Raw genomic sequence first — 23,289 nt, forward strand, 5'->3', positions numbered from 1 at the left:
CATACAAAAAATCAAACTTTGACCCCCAAAAAACACCCGTCCCTGGGATCAATTGTCATCAATTTTTTGTGATATTATAATTATCAATACTGTAGATGTTTTTAGGTAAGTGTGGATCTGATCCGGGGTTAAAGTTTGATTTTTTTGTATGCCTCCCATTATAATCAAAATTTATTTTATTTAATAACTATAAAATTATTGGTCCAATTGATCTAAAATTTAATATATTTATGTAAAATTATAAAATATATTAAAATATATCAATTAAAATATTAATTTCCAATATTTTCTTAACCCCTACTTTGGGAAAAAGCATTTAATACACATAAAAAAAATTCAGTAATTGAACAATGATTGAACAATTGAATAATTTTATTATTATTTTTTGATAATTTTTGTTTTTAATAACTACTAATTGTGTTAGTTAATATATATACAGGTATATATATATATATATATCAATTTATTAATAATATTATTTATGAAAATTTGTTTTATTTTTATATCTTTTATAATATATGTAATTATTCTCTTATATAACTCTAAATATAATATAAGTTGTGGACTCTATAGTATACTCTATACTCTACTTTACTATAACTCTATTATGATCAGGGTTTTAAAAATGGCAGGCATAAACAATAGATGCCAATTTTGCCAAATGCCTGCCCTGCCTCTGCCATGCACTGGGCATCTATTTTCATGTGGTGACACCTATTATTTTAATTTTATATTATTAATTAATTTATAAAACATTGTTTTTATAATATATTTGCTTGTATTTTTGTTTTGTATACCTTTAATTAAAAGGTAATATAATTGGAAATAAGTAAATTAATTGTAAATTTAATTAACACGTTAAAACATTAAATTACATTATTTTTATAAATATAATTGCTTTTTAGCAATTTAAATTGGCAGGCAAATAAAATAGATGCCCAAAATGCCAGGCATTTATGGCATCTATTTGGGCATTGCCAGGGCAGGCTTTTATTTTCTTAAAACCCTGATTATGATATATCTATAGCCTATATGTCTAACAGTGATAATAATGTAATATAAATACAGTATTATTATTATTATTTTATATTTTATAGGTCTTTACTGTCGTCTATTACTAAAAGCTAGAGGTGTTGACTCAAATATAATTGAATGCAATTATTAGTTGTTTAGAGTATTTGTATTTATTTATAACAACATTATATAACTTGCGATAAATTATTTATTTTTATAATTTTGATTCAATCAATCAATTGTCAGTTTAAATGATTGTTATATTTGTTATATAATTGAAATATATTTATAAATAAATCTTTAATTTTATTAACAATTAGTTGTTAACTAATAAATAATATTATGTTTTATTTATGAAATAACTTTTTGAATTAAATATTATTTTTATAACCGATTAAAATATACAACAAATTAGTACCGATTTAAAGGTCAGTGAAGTTTATTGACTGAAATATATGATAATAAAAGTGGACATACATTAGGTCTGGACATATGATCCGATAAGATGGCAATGAATGACATGAATCTCAATATAACGCCTCTAAATGATGACAATGTGGCCGCCGGTAATACCCGAACATTGTTGACCACAAGTGGTATCTATGGGTCGACACATACCGGCCCTCGAAATGTTGGTATTGAAGGCGGTGTCGGCGCCAGAGTTATGAGAAACTCAAACGATTGGAAATGGGCTAAACAGGTAGGTTTGGGATCAATTGTTTTGAATGATATGATTATATGATTGTATATATAGGATGGCGGTGAAGGACATTTGGGAACAGTTCGTAATTTTGAATCGGCTGAAGAAGTAGTAGTCGTATGGGATAACGGAACGGCTGCTAACTATAGATGTTTAGGTGCTTATGATCTGAGGATAGCTGACAGCGCACCCACTGGTCTGTTGATTGATAATATTATTAAATGAATTCATTAATTACTTTTATTGATAATTATTTTAATGTCCGACCAAYAGGTGTCAAACACGAAGGAGCGATGTGTGACTTCTGTAAACAGTCGCCTATATTTGGGATCCGCTGGAAATGTGCCGAATGTCCGAACTACGACTTGTGCTCTCTTTGCTATCATTCGGATAAACATAACTTAAGACACCGTTTCTATCGAATCCTTAATCCCGGAAATGAAAGGGTTCTTATAGAGCCTCGAAGGAAGGGCAAGAAGATTGCAGTGAAGGGCATATTTCCCGGCGCTAGAGTTGTCAGGGGTTAGTCATATTTTTTACTTAATTTGATTACCTGTACTTATATATGATTTAAATTAACAGGTGTTGACTGGCAATGGGAAGATCAGGTATTTTATTGTTATATTTTATTGTTATAATTATATTATAACTAAGTTGTTGTTTGTTAAACAGGACGGAGGAAATGGTAAACGAGGAAAAGTTACTGAAATCCAGGATTGGAGTGCAACCAGTCCTCGAAGTGCTGCTTATGTTATTTGGGATAACGGCGCCAAAAATCTTTATAGAGTTGGATTTGAGGGAATGGCTGATTTAAAAGTAGTTAGTGATGTTAAAGGACATACTGTATATAAGGATCATTTACCACTTCTTGGAGAATTAGGTGCCGGACGTTCTAGTGTTCATGGATTTCAAATTGGAGATCTGGTTAATGTAGACCTGGATCTAGAAATTGTACAGTCTTTACAACACGGACACGGAGGTTGGACTGAAGGCATGTTTGAATGCTTGGGTACAACTGGAACTGTTGTCGGCATTGATGAAGACCATGATATTGTTGTTCTCTATCCGAGTACTAATAAGTGGACATTCAATCCGGCCGTTCTTACACGTGTTGGTTCAAATAGTAATGCTTTGTCATCACAAATGAACCCTAACCTTAATATTGCATCTGGAGTTTCACCAGTAAGTAATAGTGTGACTGCTAGTGGTTCGGGCACACAGGTAGCCACTGCTTCAACATCTAATACATCAAACATACAGTTTTCTGTGGGAGATTTGGTTCAAATTTGTTCAGATCTCGAAAGAATTAAAATTTTACAAAAAGGTTTGAATATTTATTTTAAATATTGTGTGAAACTATAATTTGATAAAATAATTACTGATTTTCTTAAGGTCACGGAGAGTTTGCTGAAGCAATGGCACCAACATTAGGTAAAATAGGACGCGTTCAGCAAATATATCACGACAATGATTTAAAAGTGGATGTTTGTGGTACTTCCTGGACATATAATCCGGCTGCAGTCGCCAAAGTATCTAATGATGGATCAGTTGTTAGTGCGTCTGGAGAAGGATTGAGTACTATCTTAAAGAAGTTATTTGAATCGCATGTTTCTGGGGAACCAAACGAAGAATTAGTAAAAGCAGCGGCCAATGGAAACATCCAGAATTGTGAAGAAATACTAAAAAGAATGGACATCGATGTTAACGGTGTGTTTGCAAGTCATACAGCACTTCAGGCCGCTTCGCAAAATGGACACTCAGAGGTCATTAAAGTACTTCTCAGATATAATGCAAATGTCGAGATTGAGGACAAAGATGGCGATCGAGCCGTACATCACGCGGCTTTTGGTGATGAACCTGGAGTTATCACTTCATTAGCACAGGCAGGAACTGATCTCAATGCAAGAAATAAAAGAAGACAAACACCATTACATATAGGTATTTAATAACAGACAATAAATAAATTGAATTTTATTTATTGATATTTATTTATAAATTTCTATATAGCTGTCAATAAAGGTCACGTTCATGTAGTTAAGACATTGTTGGAATTGGGATGTCATGCAAGCTTACAGGTAAGTCATTGATCACAAAACTGATGCCCATAGTGCCGGTAGTGTGTATGTGTGTGTGTGTGTGGGGGGGGGGGTTTGAACAAATAAACAGATATTTTTCAAATGTAATAATTTTTATTGAATAGGACTGTGAAGGGGATACACCAATACATGACTCGATTAGTAAAAAACGCGATGATATGCTGTCTCTATTGCTCGACAACAACGCCGATATCACCCTAACTAATAATAATGGTTTTAATGCCTTACATCACGCGGCACTTCGGGGTAATCCAAGGTATGTCTATTTATTTATATTTATTTCACTTGTAATCAATTATAGGTAATTAGTGTTTTAATTAAATTGAGTTCAAACACAGACATCGACACAACAAATGTTTATTAGATTGAGTTTTGTTTTTTTTCAATTTGTTTCTCATATAATCATATATACAGTACCAGTACTTCACCGCATTGTTAGTGCAATTCATTGATATACTGTATATTTACTATAAGTTGTATTCGTGTTTTATTGGTTGTAGTGCCAGTTTGATCACACAATTAATTATTGCTTAATTACAATTGATTGTCAATTAGCGGAAATCTATGTTAAAATTATTGTTAACAATATTTTTTATCACTTACATTAAGTATGCCGGTATATGTTTTATAATTTTAAGTATTTATAATAAAATATGCTAAAATATATAAAAAGAAAAATGTGAATACTGTTATACTATATTGTATATACTGTACTGTAGTATTATATAATATAATTTAAAATGAATCTCAGCGTCTAATAAATTGAAAGATTATTTTCTCTATATTGTAACCGCAATATATACTAAGCTTATATAAATTGCTACTATTTTTTCATTTGATATAACATTTGTGGTGAATATATGCAATATATCGCATATAATATAACATCAGCGATCTTTTATGAATATATAAAGAAAAAAGTGAATTTAACTTTTTTCGATCAATAACTACATACTATATCTCATCCCATTGAATACTAAGGGCTTAATTTATATCATATATTTGAGTGAAAATACAGAGAAGCATACAAAATACAAAACATTTTTGCAAATTTATATTTTAGATGACCATTATATGATGACAATGATATATACACAATATATGTACGATAAATATGGTTTATAACTTATATTATGTGAGAGTATTTTTAAAAATTTTAAATTACTTTTTGCTTATATACTGATATTTACTACTTATCGTATGAAAACACTATAATTTTTAGTCGAAATTATGATATAATCTCAAATTTATTGTCTACTTGAATGCTGTAATTCCCGTATTTATTGTAAATACCAATACAATATTTTTTGGTAACTTTATTATTGCATTTCTATATAACATTATTTAGTAGAAATTAATGTTAAAAAGAAGTTGTTGTATATTAATCCTATGTCTTAATGTTTGTGATGCATGTGTTGAAAGCAAACATTTAATTATATACTTTTGATGTGTTATACAGTTATATAAGTACTGTATTACTGTACAGTTAGCGCATATGTGTCTCATCTGATTGGATCCCATTCGGAACCGTTGGCTTCTTATATATTTTCTATGACTTTGTTGTATTTATGACACACAACTAGCCTACCATTCATACAYGAGTCGAGCATCAGTAGCCCATTGAATGTTATGTGTCAGAGAAGGGATCGATTGAATGGTTGTGCGCATTGGTCTGACATTAAGATTATTGTTTGAACGGAATGTCAATACAGACAAAACACAAGAATAGGCTATTTCTCGCTCTTCTTATTCTTAAACTATAAGACCATAATATGTTGCCATACAATACAAAAAACTTTTTTGTAGCACTTTTTTAATGGCAATCCATTGCATCCATTGCCTCCTCAAACGGCATTACCATTTGTTTTGCTATGTCTTAGCGTTTATTTTGTTATTAATGTGTTTTACTTTAAACCCAACACAGAAATCAATAACAAGAACTTATGTCTATCTCCGCATCAGAAGAATAACTATTTATTTGAATGGTTAGCTCTCTCTCTCTCTCTCTCTCTCTCTCTCTCTCTCACACACACACACACACACACACACACACACACACACACACACAGTTATTCTCCTTATGTCTAAACTCTTGTCTCATATATTTTATTCTTTATATACAACTGAATAAATGAAGAAAAAAGTGTTTGTCTTTATACAGTATTAGCCATTCATATGGGACTAACCATCAAATGCATGACTCACTCACTCTTGTTATACTTTTAACTTAACAATCATTACTACTTTTTTACAGCAAATATATTGTGTTTATACTTTGTTTTGATTTAATAATACTTTTTATTTGAATAATGATTGAATATTTTTTGTTTTGCTCATTGCTTTGCTTTAGTTATATTATTTTTAGATATAATTTATATCAAAATAAAATTTTATATGAAAGGCATTTTTTACATTTAATTGATATAAATAACTTGTGATAATAACAAGGTGATATTATTATACTACCTTATTATACTACTATAGTAGTTTATAAATTACATAGATTATCAAAATATGTGTCATATAAATGGTTATAATACTAATATGACACTTAATATATTGAGTTGCAGATGATTAAATTTTAAAACATAATAACTTTTAAATTATAATAGACAATTAAAATTTTTTAATTAAATTTATTATGTTAAAAAAGTTATATGATCTATAATATACTGTATATACCAGGCGATATCACGATTATTATACGGTCCCTTACTTAAAAAACTGACCAAGATAAAAAACAAAAAAATTATAATACACAAATTTAATAACCTTTTTTATATAATATTAAATAAAATATACCACTAAATTAAAATTAATATGTAGCAGTGTATTTGAGCTAGATGAAATATATTATAATAAACCATAAGCTTCGACAGTGCATTTTAATCAAAAGTAATCAGAAATCACTTGAATGATAACCAGTGGTATATACAGTATATATATTTCATGTAAATGTTAATAAACGTAAAAAGTTATTAAAAATTAAATTTATTTTTTTTATAAGTTCAACATTGGGTAAGTTTTTATTAATGCTAGAAATAAATTATCAATAAAGAAAATATATTAACAAAAACAGAAATTTTGGTTATAACCATTACAACAAATTTTTATATATATTTATGTAAATAGAAATAAAAATATGCAAAAAATACATTTACCGTAATATATCTTAAAAGATGACAACATAATTATATAAATGATCAAAACATTATATAATTTGAAAGATATTAATAATTTTTAGTAAACATTTTATGTTACGATTTATTATAATATGATATTAATTAACGACAAGTACTGTACATTTTTAGTTATTAATGTTTAATTTAGTTATAAATTAAATATATTTATATTGATTTATTTAATAACATGAGTTGTTTTGTATTAATAATTAAAACATGATAAAATTTTTTAAATAATTTAATATTTTATTATTTGTTTTCTGTTAATTTAAAGCTGAATTTATTGTTATTATTTATATTTGTAGGAAACTGTTAATGATAGTTATTAATCTTACTATTATTATTATTATATATATACAAATCTATTATATTTTAAAAAAATAATTAAAAATATATTGACTTTTAAGACAATAGTTATATTTATAAAATGATATTATTAGATTTAATGTAATTTTATTCAATATATATATAAATATAATGTATTGTATAATACAATTTAAGTCACAGCATCTCTATATATCTATTTATATTTGTGTCTTTCATTTATATATATATATATATATATATATATATATATACTTATAAGGAAATTGGTTTTGTCATTAGTATTAAAGTATTAGCAGATATATCATTGCCAACAATGAGATCTGTTTCAATCCATTTGTTGAGACAAGTAATCCAATCTATTTCGTAAACAATCATTCATTACATATACGGTATATACAGTATATACAGTATATTCTGGCATTCAATACTGTTTTATGTATTCAAAAATATTTTTAATAATTTTAAAATCAACTCTCAGTATTGCAAATAAGTAATAAGAAAATATGTTAACGTTATTTTTGAATAATGATTATATCAAATTATAAAATGTAAATAAATTGTATTTATTTTATTTATTAATTATTGAATTTTGTATAAAGTAAAAAATTATTTTATAAAAATGTTAACATAATTTATTTGAAACACATTTAGTTGTAAATTTGAAAGGAAAAAAAATTAACTATAACTTTTAGAAACTTAAAATTTATGGTAATATCATTTGTAGTATTACATGTCAAAAATTATACAAATGATTAAAATTCGGCGACAATTTACTTTAAACTATGAAAGAAAAATCTAAAATATTTAAAAATTACAATAAATTTTATTTAAGTAAAATTTATTACAAAGTAAATATAAAATGTTTGTAATAATGAAGGTTAGTGATGGACTTGTCAGTACTTAACTTCATATAGTAAAATAAAAAAATATATATATAACGGTAATTATATGAATAATAAGTTTTTTTGTCAAAAAATTTAACCATATTTTCTGCGTTTCAAACTTTAAGAATTTTTAAAAATTAACATGTATACTCATTCTAGTATTTAAAGTGTAAACTTAATAAAAAAAATTTTTACAGATGTACAATTATATAATTTTACAACAATATGCAGTTAAACTCAAAATTGGTTTTTAATCAAATAAGTTAGTGTTAATACTTTAAGAATTTTAGTAAAAATTTTTATATATAAAGGCTACTAGTTATGTGTAATAATAAGCGATTATCATATAATTAAAGTTACGCATAAAAGTATTATATAAAAATAAAGTAGCATGTAAAATTTTCTTCTACTTATTTGGTGATCCAATATTTATATTATTTCTACTTTTTATTTTTTGGGTATTATTATTATTATTACTATTTTGCTTTTATTATTCAGTTTTATTATTAGCCATTATTTTGTTTTGAGTTTACAATATTTAAATGCTTTTTATATTGAAATAAGGGATACAATATATTTTATGGGTTTTATATTTCAAGTTTATATTGTTTTTATATATTAAATAAAATATTGTAAATTTTATTTTTTCTATGTTTATATTGTTTTGTGTAATTATATAACGCTTTATATACAGTATATTTAATTCATTGTTTGCTGTTGTTCTTATGTTAAGTAGTTTTATCGGAAAATTTTAATTTTTTTGACAATTTGTGTTTTTTAGCATTTAATGTCATTTAGCAACATATCCATTGACAATAAAATATTAAATATATTTTCTGTTCATTCATTATTTATATTTTTATGTGATTAAACTAATCATTAGAATTGTATTTGACATAAATCTACAAAGTCTTGTCATATTAAGAATTTAGTTAACATTATATTTTGATATTGAAGTACATTATTACTTATATAAAAACTAAAGTAAACAATAAATAAAATAAAAAAGTAAAGTTTAAAATAAATTTTATCATTTTCATGAGTTTAGTCAAAATTAATTAAATATATCTAGAATTTTAAAGAATTTTATTTCTATAATATTTGATTAAATACTTTTTTAATATTAATTTTTGATGATAAATTTTTAATAATTTTCATTAATATAATCTATGTGTTATACTACTGTATAATAATAATCACATTATATTATTTATTATATTTACACTTATCTAATAACATTAACTTCTTATTAAGACAAATCCAGTCTATTTTTTCTTTTTTAAAAGTGTTTATTAAAATTGTTTTTTTAATAACGTTTACTTTTATATACTTATCATTAAATTTAATATTAATTTAATTAAATTAAAAAAAAATTTATCATGTAATTTGTGAAATTTTAAAATCTAGTCATTATTTAATGACGTTTTTAGATATTTTATATTATCTGTTTATAAATTTAAAATATTTTGTATAAACTTTTTTAATTTGTTACTTTTTGTAATTTATTATGATAAATTATTATACTGTATAAGAAAATATAATTAATATCTATTAAATTTTTATTGCTTAAACATATTTTTTTAGTTTTATATAATATGTGTAAATTTAAATTTTTCAATTTAACTTTATATGATAAATCAATTGTTTAATATAACTTCGAATTCACGTCTAGTGATAACTGGTCACTGAAACACTAATGTTTATAAAAAATTTAGTAGATATTGTTATCAGATGCATGTTATTGTAAATTTTAATTTTTTTATTAAATTATACGACATAACTATAAAAATACTGTATTTATTTAAAATATAAATGTAATTTTAAAACTTGAAAAATGTTATGCAATTTGATGCAAACTAATATAAGAATAATGTATTTGTGTGTCCATTGGTTTGCAATATTACCAGTACTGGTAGTGTTGTATTGAATATACAATTGAATCGACAATAAAAGTGTTTTGTAATTTATGGCAACGCTTTCATCTGCACTCCAATTACTCTAAACTTATACTTTCAATAGCAATGAGTTTTATATACTGGTATATACTGTATATACATATATATAATATTGGCTTATATTTTGATATTTTGCTTTCTTTTCACATATTTTTCATGCATTTTTCACTGAGTCTCTCATTTTTGTCTATCTTATACTTTGTACTTTAACTGACAAAAATTTGTAATTCAAGTCACACATAGTTTTCTGCAAATTTACTTTTGGGAGTTTTGGTTAATCGATATCTCACTACAGTTATCAATGCATTTTCTTATTTCATATTTATATTATTATTATTATTTACTTCAAATTACTATATATCTGTTGATTTTGTAAATTTCCACCCATTTTATTTCTATTATTATTAACACATTTGTCTTTCAAATATCATTAATTATAAAATACATTTGTATATAAAATGTTTTAATAATTTTTAAATATATACTGTAGTTTTATTTGTATTTAGTCTATCATTATTATAGCAATCTACAGTGAATATTAAACGTCTAATTAGTTCAATAATTTATTTTATATTCATATACAATATTGTAATAATAGAATTCATTCATAATATACAATAATATCTATTTTTAAGTATTTGAATTTAATTAAAATTTCTTAATAGAATTAATGGTACAGAATATGAACTAAGCATATCTTACAAATGTTATAACGCATTAATAAAGTTTTTAAAAAACTATAAACATTTTATAAATACAGTATAATCTTATATCAATTTAATTTAGATTTAAAAAAATTATATTCTGGTTATGAATTTGTTACACAATTGTTTAAATATTTAAATATATTGTTAACTTTACTATTTAGAATATTCTAGATATTTATTTACTTTATAAAGTTTTCTTAGGCATACTTTTAAGGTTACACTCACTTAGTATTGTATACTTAAAATTTGTATCAGAAGTACAGGGTTCGAAACTAAGGTATTCATTGGCAATTTGGCTTACGGTTAGACCAAATAAATGATTATTAGAAACACTGTTTAGATAGTGTTATATGTATTTAATTAATTGAATGAATCCCATATACCATAAGCATTGCAGGACCTAATAGTATGTGTTGTTCATAGAGAACGGCCAATAAGTCTTAACACTAACATTGACTTCAGACTATCCATTAATGTTTGACTACAATGTGTGTCCCAATTGGCTTAAAAGTCAAAATAGTTTCCAATATAAAAATATTTTTATTTGTTTTTAAATACATTTAAAATTAAAGTATAGTAGACATTGAATTAAAATTTTAAAATTGCATCAATTATGTGATGATAATATAATATGAAGAATGGATAATTTTTATACATTTACACAATTTTATATTAATACTCAATTATTATTTAATATATAATAGTATATTAAAACTACCGCTACTTTATTTAATAAACTTTGAATTTAATTTTACAAAAATACATAAATTTTTGAACACTGATTTAAAAATTATTTAGAATTTAAACTAAATAGTTATAATATTTTTAGTTGAATAATTAATTTATAGTGGTTTGGGATTTTGATTTGATCCAGCTTTAGATGCCTTAATGATAAATGACTTAATTTTAATATTTAAATACTCGATACTAAAGTACTTTATATTTTGCTAATKTCTTTGCCATTCATCCACTGTATTGCACTTTAATACACTTTGAATGCTTTGATAACTATACAGAATCGATGCAATAATGGTTTAACCCAACGATATTGTGTTAGCTATAAAATAATTGGTTAGTTTTCATAGAATAATAATAATAATATTCACTTTAGTTTTTATTGAACATTTTATATAAGCAATTGTTTTATACAGCATCACAGCAAAAGTTTGCATTGAATACTATATATAAATAAAAGTGTGATATATGTAATGCTAAGCAATGTTTTTATGAGACAATGTTAAGTACTAATGTATGTCTCAATACTTTGATGGCAATACTCTCACAGTTGCTCTTATGTATTGAACAGTATATTAGCATTATATATATAACTTACCCGACAGTGTGTATACAAAGTTTGTGTTATTTTATATGGTGTCCATATGTCGAATAGCAATTTAAGACTTGTTCATAACATACCAGTGCTGCTGACTGTCTGTACTCTCACTTTTGTTACACCAATCCATTTGCAATGTATGTTAAGAATTAGTGAATCTCTTATAGTATGACTTATCCTTAATAACACTTTATGCCATATCGTTAATACACGAGTCGATAATAAGTTGGTGTTAAAGCAAAAGTTGATTATTTTCTGAACTCAGCCTATGCTCTGTCATACTATTGATTGTATGTTTGATTTTCATCTCTCCTGCCATTCAATCAAACCCTAATTCCCATCCCTTTTCTCCATTCATTGCATTATTACTTTTCTGTCTATTATTTATAAAGACACAAAAAAAGTGTTAATTCATTTGATTTTGTGACTCAATATACCGTTTTTCACAATAATTTGTCACTTATAAACACATATTGAATGTTAAGTCAATTGAAGGTTATAAGTCATATGCTATAAGGAATATATTATGAACTATATTTGAATATTGAATTATTTATGATTACTATTGACAAACATATCATATGTTTAGCACTATTCGGTAATTTTAATGAACCAAAAGTTTACATCACTTGCAATATGCCATTGATAACGAACTACCAGTGCTTATGCCTTGAGGGTCAAGTAAACACACTTATTGTGAATTACCTCTTGCTATAGATCATGTAATTCCTGTACTTTTCTTATACTGCTATTTCCAAATGTTTGACTCTTTGACGTATATTTCAAATATAATAATAAGTTAGTATTGTTTGCAAAACACTGTGTCGTCGACAGCAAAAATAGGATTTCCGATTGTCTTATGATTTCTTCATAGAGCCAAACATTGACAGTCTTCTCACAATAAGTTTAAAACTTTTGTGTCAAATAATTTGATGACTTTTAGTGTTAACATGTTTTTACTTATTTTATTCATCCATTGATTTTTTTATCAAAATAGTAAGACATGAGAGCTGTATATATATATATATATATATATATTTGTTTGATGTTTAGCTTATCTCTCTCTCTCTCTCTCTCTCTCACTCACTCACTCTCTCTCTCTCTCTCTCTCTCTCTCTCTCTCTCTCTCACACACACACAATATATATATATATATATATATATACGGTATATTATTGAATAAGAAAATTCACTTTTATTTCATACCAAATAATCATTTCGACACAAATTCTTTCGTTTTTTATACTCTCGAAAAAATAAAAGTTTTATGAAAAATGAGAGCATAACATAACATAGCATACCATAGAATTAGTGAAGGAAATAAAAATTGATATAAGAATTGGTGTGACTGTAGTTGATTAGGCAGTGGACCTACCATTGAGACAGACATCGATAGTTGGTATGGTATGGTATGGTATGGTATGATAGTTGTATTGAATTAGCAGCAAATTGATGCCCGACTACAGCTGGTTGAAGGGGACCAAATAGTTTAGTATCATTTGTTTTGTCGACAATTAAGTGCAAACAAAACAAACTCACATTTGGCCCGATTTCAACCGGCGCTAAGACAAGCATTCAAACACTCACTGACTTTATTTGGTTGTCTAACACTTTGATTCAATTACCAGACAAACCAATGCTCTGTTGGATCGACTCCTATGACTCCTTTAACTAAATTCTTCAATTTTCTTCTTTACTCTCTCTCTCTCTCTCTCTCTCTCTTTCTTTCTTTCTTTCTTTCTTTTTTTCTCCCTTTCGTATGACAACTAAACTTAATTTCAAATATTATAAATACCTGTCCCTTATATACACATTTTATATTTTAAAACATTAACACAAACAACACGTAAAATATGCAAATGTGATTTTTTAAAACTATTTTATCAAAAGTAATTTTTAATATATTAATTGAATAGTCTATTAAATAAACAATAAAATATTATATGCTGTATAATAGATTTTCATTTAATTATCAATATTTACTTCATTTGCAATTGCAATAATAATTTAGTTATATAAATTGCATTATTTAATATGTTGTAAATACCGATATATAACTTATTTAAAAGTTATTTTTAAAAATATATTGTATCTATATTTGTCACATAATTAGATTTAAAAAATATAAGAAAATTATTATTTATATAAATACTAATTGTTAAAATAACATTTAATTATGAAAATTATTCTTACAAATATCTTGAAAGCACTTCAAAAACAATATCGACATAAACTACCACTAAATTATGGTTTCACAGTTAGTTGTTATAAATATAGTAAATTTTAATATTTTATTAAACAAAGGGCACTTGTTGTTAACTGTTTAAATAATTGTAATTTTTTACAAATAAATCTAATAATATATGGTTTATGACTTTTGATAAAGTAATTTGAATATTTTGGTCATAAAATCTGATGAATAAATCATAATATTTGTCGCATTTATAATTCACATCAAATTAGTTTAAAAATTAATCCAATATTTTATTGTTAAATAAACAATATTTATTAATGTTTTGTGTTTTTTATATTGTTAGATAAACTAAAAATATTATTATTATTTTAGTAATGTTTTCGACACAAACATTTTTAATTAACAACAATAATAATAACAACAAAATTAGTGAATATAAAACAAGTTTACTTTAAAATTAAACATTTAAAACAATAACTGAAAAATATATTTGTTATATAGTGATAGCAAATAGAAATGCAAATGTATAGTAAATATGAGATAATAAATACATTTCTTGTTGAACACTATTACTTGTTTTGATTTGATCCGAGCGCACACACATCGGAATTTTCAGAGTAACAGGAATCCCATTGCCATATATATATACTTATGTTTGTATACCATATAAAACCTCAAACACCAAACACTCATACAGTTACAGTTACTTTCACTCAATTTATTAATGTAGTATAAACTCCCAAAAAATCAAGTGTTGTTCACTTTTGGTTGGCTCTCACTATTGACTCATTTCTTCAAAAATGTATATCAGAATATTCTTGAGATATAAGTGCTTATATGAATAGAGAGAGCGCTATGAGAGCTATACTATGTATTCAAATAAAGTTATGTCTAAAATGTCTCAAAAACTCGAGAATTGGTTGGGCTTTCTTATCACAAACCAAAATGTTAGCGTATATGACATTACAACAGCTCTCAGATGTGCTCCAGTAGTGTTTGAGCGCATGTACTCATTGATGTGCTTCTGGCACACGAATCCGGAAAGGATGCCTTTGGAGAGACTGACTGACTAACTGAGTGAGTGAGTGAGTAACTGAGTGAGCGAGTGAGTGAGTATGTGTATGTATGAGGGAGAGAGAGAGAGAGAGAGAGAGAGAGATGTTATGGTAGAGACTATTGGAAAAGAAAGACAAGAATTAGAGGAAATGCTGCAAACATTTATTAGTTTAACTCTTTTAGTTGCTTAACACTGGTCTCTATTTCAGTTCATTTGATTGCATAGACACATATAGACATTAGTTATTACTATAACTGGTCGTGACATTAAATTTATTTGGGTGTAAACTTCATGATATTTTGGCAATTATACAATAAACTAATCCAAACAATAACTAATTATCTTTAGTATACAAGTTTTGCTTTAAATATATTGAGATTTTTTCAATTATGTTTGCTTAATATTTTGTCATTTTTTCAACAAAAAAATAATGTAATGTATTATAGCGTTAGCACTCTATTAATCGAAATACTTTATAAGTGGACAAAGTTATCTTTTTTTCAAAAATGTTTTTTTTTGAAACCGATAGCCCAGAAATCTAATGATTTTTCCATTGATTTTATGTGAGTGTGTTATGATTTTGTGTTGTATTTTATTTTTGTGAAAATAACAATTTTTATATTGATTTTGTAATAAATTGTCAAATGATAAGCTGTACCAACGATTTTGTTTTCTATACCCATAATATTGGATTAATTGTAATGAATTGATATAAAGATGACTATGGCTTCCGTATCATATATACTGATTGATTGTAGATTTTTTCTATGTTATAACTTACTTATCATTTGTTTTATTTGGTATGACATGAGATACTTGAGAATGTATAACATTATAGACAATACAGTATAAACAGTAATTTTATATACAGTAAGTGTAATATAGAATATATTGAATACTTTATTGCCTTTTTTATTATTGAAGTATATAATTTGATAATTTTATATTATAATATATAAACTGCACTCAAATACAATTTGATTGAATTTAATTAATTACTTTATTCGCATTGAACACACTTTTTAATGATCGAATAAAGCAAAGTATTGAATAAATAAATCAATTTTTGCTAAAATATAATGTCATACGTTGTCTGAATATTTAATGCAAATAACTTATGCATCTTTGATGGCATACATCCCTTCTTGAGTTTTGGTTTTTTTAAATCATATACAGTACTGTTGTGTTAATTGAAGTTTAAAATATTTGCCATTTTTTTTATTTTGAAAAACATTTACTCTTTTTCTAATATATAGAAAAAACAATCGATAGAAAACAAAGACTAGTTTTCTCGTAAATTAACTTTTATTATAAAGCATTGAACAATAGTTTGCTGTAATTTATGACTTAAAAAAGTAACTTTTTATTCCATGTCTTTACATAAACTTAAACAACAATGAGTTAACTTTAATTAATTTTTGTACTGTTTATATGTATGTATGTATGTGTATGTGTGTCCAGATTACTGTTTAAACTGATACAGACGACCCTGGTTTATACATTTATATACATTGAATTTGTAATGTTTATTTTATAGAAGCAAAATAGTTGACAAAATTGATAATTACATTAAATTAAATTAAAAATAATATTGAAATTGTTTAATGAACAATGCACATCATTTATTATATAAAATTTTTCATTTAATATATATATATATATATATATATATATATATATATATATTAATTACAATTTTGTTATTAACAAAAGTTATTTATAATAGAAAAATATAATGTTATAATTGTTGTGCTCATCAATGATCTACTGGTGCCGACAATTATGGTATACCCGTTGAAAGTGATCCCTCAGAACTCCATACTTCTTTACATTCCATACAGCCTTCAAACATATGGCGTAAATATGGGAAAGTATAAGAAGATATGGGGCTCGGGTGGACATACAGTACATATAGCTATACATACCATCAAATACCATATCACAGGAAAAAAGGCACACGTTTTACATATATTTTCATCATTCAATTGTTGACTATATGTTACTATATTTTATTATACCAAATGTTGATATCTCTATTACTAAAGTATTAGTGGTTAACAGTTAAACATTGAATTACATTTGAACTAACTATTTATATCTATTTAATCTGTTAATAATTAATAGTTTCCTTTTTCGCTTATTTCACTAATACACTTGATGTAACACATTATTTAGTTGTAATTAAATTAAACATTTATAATAACTAAATTAAGTATAATTTTATGAAAAACCAATTAGTTTGTGTTTGTTAAACATTTGACTAATATATTCACAGTTATGTTATTAGTAAGTAAAACACATATATATATTAATATTATTAACAATTTTACTGTATATTCATATTATTAATCACATACACTAAAAGGCTATTTAAAATATAATTAAATTAAAACTCAATTATTTAGTTAAGTTTATATATACTGTGGCATAAAGTAGTGTAGAGTAAGTACAGTACAGTTATAATCATGAAATAGTGATGACATTGAATCTCCATTGAGTATTGAGTCCGCAAAATAACTGATACCAGAGTTTTAAAGCTAATATACATTCAAACACAACAGCAAACAGACTGAATGAAGTCAAATGCAACACTAATACAACACTAAATCAGTCACTGTTTGGGACGGTTAGTCTTCGGGAGGATGCAGTGTTAGGCTCTGAGCCCACTGATCACTGACTCATCTCCTTATAAGGGATACGACACAAGAGATGAGTGACATATACACACACAAGGGATGTGATGAGGAGACCCTATTTTATGGGTGTGTTTGCGATGTATGTCTACTTTTCTCATTTGGGACTATACTCAGCACAAGCATCGCAAGTGTACTCTGTTTTTATAAGTACTGTTGCCTCCAAAGCTCACATGTGTTTCATTTTAGAAATAACTTATACTGTACTGAAAAGATATGGTATTTTCTACTATATGCTACCCTCCCTGTGCTCAATGTCCCCACTTTGGTCTATAAATATCTACAAATGCTTTACATTAGTTTCTTACTTAACTATTGTATGCTTACATTAGCGACAATTACTACAGAAATATTCCTTATAATAATAAAAAATATTATTATTAACGATTAAATTTATTCATTATTTAAACTAGCAATCACATTCCTATACTATTACTATATATCATCTTTTTTTAATTTAATATTTTTAGTTAAATTTTATTTTTATATTTAAATAAGTTGTATTTAATAATTATATATTACTATTATAGAGTTTCTTAAAATATTTAATAATTAAAAAAATATATGATTCATATATTCTTGTTTAATCTAGATTTCTTATCGCAATCCATTATCATATAATTGTGTTCATATACTATTTTTATCAAAAATATTGTAAATAATATAATTTCACAAAAAAGTATTTTAAAATACGTTTTTAAAAATCAAATTTATCAACACTTTGTTGTTATCACCAGAATTGCTAACCTTAAGTTTGATTTGATTATATTTTTTGTGATGAACAGTATATACTGTATGGTTTGTTACACTATAAACAACTATTGGTATAAACATTATAGTTGTTTATTATAAATGCTTTAGATGTTACTATTGTAAAGACATTTATTTTTATTCATATACTAAATGTTAAAGTCATTGCAATTTTGATTTGTTTTAAATATGATTTTCTCTTTTCTTTTGCATTTATTTATCTTATCATTGAATTTATTTTTATACTGATATAAATTCTAACTTATATTGTATACAATGTAAGTGTATATAAATTTCCAGTAAAATATTATACTTAGGTTTAGATCAGATTCCCTCCTCGTTTTATTTACTAAAAGTTCCTTATTTTACAACTCCCTGGGAATTCCTATGCAATCTATTTTCTTGTGTCACTACCTATTGAATCCTAAACAACGCGTTTTATTATAATTTTTGAAAAACAGATGTTGAACTGTATTTTAAGTTATATTGTTAAATAGTATCATTAAATTTATTTAATTCTAATTTATTTTTAAATATTTCAATAATTTTTTACCGCCATTTTTTGCAAAATATTTAGTATAATAATATAAAATATATTTTTCTCTTTCTAACGATCAAGGGAGGGAAAATATAATATTCCATATTCCCAGAAAATTGGAGGGATTTTTTTTGGGAAACTTCTCTGGGAAAGTTGATTGAACTCTAATTATACTATAATTTTGGTAAAATCGATGGGAAATTTATAACTTTTTTGAGATTTTATACAATCTTATAGTTTATATATATATACTCCAAAAAAGAGTTTGGTTGCCATTTGATTCACAGAATAATTTAGTTCCAATGACTTTGAAAAATGATTGCTTCAAATAGAGACCAACTATTAATAATTCATATTAGGATAGACTGTATGTTTGCGGTCAGAGATGTGTGTGTGGAGTGAGTGAGAGAAAAAAAATAAAGTGAAGGCATTTTGTTTTATTCATTAGACAGCTGTGTATACGTTGCTCTCTCTCTCTCTCTCTCTCTCTCTCTCTCTCTCTCTCTCTCTAACATTCACTCCTTAGTTTGAGCCTATCCTTCATTCATGACTGAGAATAACTGTAACCTCTTAAGTCTCAGTGAAGAAATTCTTAGTTCACTCATCTCTAAGACCTCTCACTCTCTATAAGTCTAGTAAAGAAGTGACTAAATTTGAGACTTGACTCATATGAAAATTATAGGGGAACGGGATGTGGTGTATGTGTAAGTTTGGTAAGAGAGCCATATATATATGATATACAGAATAACGACTTTTTGGCACAAATTAAGACTATGGACCCAAATATAATTTTCTTGATCTCATAGTTATCACACCATACATAGGCAACAGCTGAACAACTGATGTGACGTCTCTTACGGTGTATTTTATGTCCATTTCTTTCCCAACAGTCCTCTCATATCTTTCTAACTAATCTTTCCGTCATTGGCTTCACTGTTAGATAACATTCATTAATACACTAAAACTTACAAACAGTAGTACAACAATGTACTGTACATTAAATTTTATAATTAATCACACATTTTGTGCTTGAATTTAAAGCTTGAAAAACTATTGAGAAATATGGTATATAAAACATATTTATAAAGAAAATATAAAAATATTTACTACTTTGAGTGTCACTAAACATAATTTTGAAGCTTTATATTTGATATAATGACTTCATATTTGATAAATTATTATGAGTTGTTATAATTATTGTTATATTATTTATATTTTTTATATCATAATTTCTAGTTTGTTTGTCTCATAAGTTTCAAGTTATTAATGAAATATTCAAATAATAGTAATACAATTTCCTCTCTAAATGAAAAGGACATCACTTAATGGCTCATTAAACTGAGCACAAGAATCACTTTATTTATTTCTTTCTTTTTCTGTCTCTTTCTCTCTTTTTTCTCTCTCTCTCTCTCTCTCTCTCTCTCTCTTTCTTTCTTTTTTTTTTGTTTCTGATTTTGAATTTATATAACAAAAACAATTTTGTCAGATATATTGAATAGAAATAGAAAATTTGAGTCAATCTATCAGTTAGTTTTCTTTATTATGAATATGTTTGTAAATATATTCAATGTTATGCTCTTTTGACTTAAAGAAGCAAAACTTTCAATTTTTTCATATCATCACAATCTCTGATATCTTTTTTTGTGTTATATATTCAGATATCATTTAAATGTCTTTCCAAAGAATCTCTATATTTATATAATTCCGGTACAAACAGTGAAACATTATAGGAATTGATTTCAACAACAAATGAATAAAACAGATCAAATGAATTTTAATCTTTTTTCTGTTTTTATTATATTAAGTTTTCCTCAAAATAAATCTTACAAAAATTTATGAACAGTTTTACATATTTAATAGAATTTTGTTTATTATAATTATAATACTGTACTGTACTGTACATACATAGTAGTCGTAAATAAAAGTTGCTGTCATTTCAATTATTACATTAACTTTGATATGTTTTAACATAATGTATGACAAATGCATATCCCATTGTTAACCAGTTTTTATTAAATTGATTCATAAATATAATTATTTACAGTATTTAATATGTGTTAGTGTTAGACAATGTTATTGATTTTTGATGAAATTGTTATTATTAACAGTGCGATGAGGATCTTATTGTCGAAGTTGGCCCGAACCTGGATTGTGGACGAAAAGAAAGACGACGGATATACGGCTTTACATTTGGCCGCACTTAACAATCACGTAGAAGTGGCTGAACTCCTTGTCCAACAGGGAAAGGCTAATATGGATTTACAAAATATCAATTTACAGACACCATTGCATTTGGCAGTTGAGAGACAACACACACAAATTGTTAGATTATTGGTACGCGAAGGATGTAATCTTAATATACCTGACAAAGATGGAGATACACCACTTCATGAGGCATTAAGACATCACACGTTATCACAATTGAGACAATTACAAGACATGCAGGACGTCGGCAAACTTTTGATGGGATTGGGATCTCAAGGCTCAGAGAAAAAGAGTAGCGCTTCGATCGCTTGTTTTCTTGTGTCAAATGGCGCTGATTTGAATATTAAGAATAAGAAGAATCAAACACCACTTGATCTCTGTCCTGATCCCAATCTTTGTAATACTTTGAATAAATGTTATAAAGAGAGGCTCTGTGGAGGTCAAGCACCTTCATCTCCTGTATCTGTCAGTTCACAGACAGAACAGGAGACTTTAGAAGAATGTATGGTATGTTCTGATAACAAAAGGGACACAATATTTGGTCCGTGTGGTCACGTGGCCACGTGTGCCATATGTGCGCCGCGAGTCAAGAAATGTTTGATTTGTAAAGATGTGGTTCAGTCGAGGAATAAAATTGAAGAATGTTTGGTTTGCTCTGACAAGAAATCAAGCATTTTGTTTAAGCCGTGTAACCATCTGTGCGCTTGTGATGGATGTGCACCACTCATGAAAAAGTGTGTTCAATGTCGGGCTAACATTGATCAGGTCATACCTTTTATAGTTTGCTGTGGAGGTACAGCTCCTCCGCCACCACAACAACAACAACAACAGCAGCAGCAACAACAACAACAGCAACAAATCAATCAACCGAAAGGGGTTATCATGAATAATGGCGCCCGCGATGTCTCCAACAATGATATACAGAAACTTCAGCAACAGCTCCAAGATATTAAAGATCAGACTATATGTCCGGTTTGTTTGGACCGCATTAAGAACATGATCTTCCTGTGCGGTCACGGGGCCTGTCAGATGTGTGGCGACCGGATGTCTATTTGTCCCATTTGTCGCAATAATATCGAGAAAAGGATTTTATTATATTAACAAACCATTGCTTTTATGTTTGTTTTGTCTAAACTTTTTACAATAGTCCTGTTTTATCTCTTTGTAATTTATTATATATTTATTAATTTTTAAAAATTTAACAAATAAAATATTTAGTCATTTAATAATTTTGCATTATTTAATTACAGTACCATTTATATGTTGCATCTGAAATATACAGTATTATAAAATCAATTAAAATTTATTTTTTTATTGAAAACAAAAATTACTCTTGCTAAATACTATATTTTAATTTATAATTATAACAATTATTGTAAACATATATTTACTTTATTTGAAAAAAATTATGATAAAACTATTGATTTATTGAACAATTTTGTGGACTACTGTATTGACAACATTATTGAATATATTGATTTATTTGCCAAAGTAATACTAAACTATATAATACATTATTACAATACAATATAATACAATTTACTATTATTTTTCAATAACAAACCTTAATCTCTGGTTTATCATAAAAAAAGTTTAAACTAGAATATAAATATATATATCATAATTATAAATAGTATTTAATTATTAATATAAT

General features: G+C 26.0%; 1 protein-coding gene across 1 annotated transcript; it reads left to right on the plus strand.

The window, feature by feature from the left end:
* The first annotated feature begins 1,392 nt into the window (after positions 1-1,392).
* LOC128951792 (E3 ubiquitin-protein ligase MIB1-like) lies at positions 1,393-22,786 on the plus strand. The gene is made up of 10 exons (XM_054297065.1): positions 1,393-1,442; positions 1,497-1,714; positions 1,769-1,910; positions 1,988-2,236; positions 2,297-2,322; positions 2,387-3,038; positions 3,107-3,652; positions 3,722-3,789; positions 3,915-4,066; positions 21,539-22,786. The coding sequence occupies exons 2-10, from the start codon at positions 1,520-1,522 to the stop codon at positions 22,734-22,736; spliced, it is 3,228 nt and encodes a 1,075-aa protein (XP_054153040.1). The 5' UTR covers positions 1,393-1,442; positions 1,497-1,519; the 3' UTR covers positions 22,737-22,786.
* The last annotated feature ends 503 nt before the right edge of the window (positions 22,787-23,289 follow it).

This window comes from Oppia nitens, unplaced genomic scaffold (assembly GCF_028296485.1).
Source record: "Oppia nitens isolate AA-2021 unplaced genomic scaffold, nextdenovo-longstitch-racon4-pilon3 scaffold1_pilon_pilon_pilon, whole genome shotgun sequence".
NCBI lineage: Eukaryota > Metazoa > Arthropoda > Arachnida > Sarcoptiformes > Oppiidae > Oppia > Oppia nitens.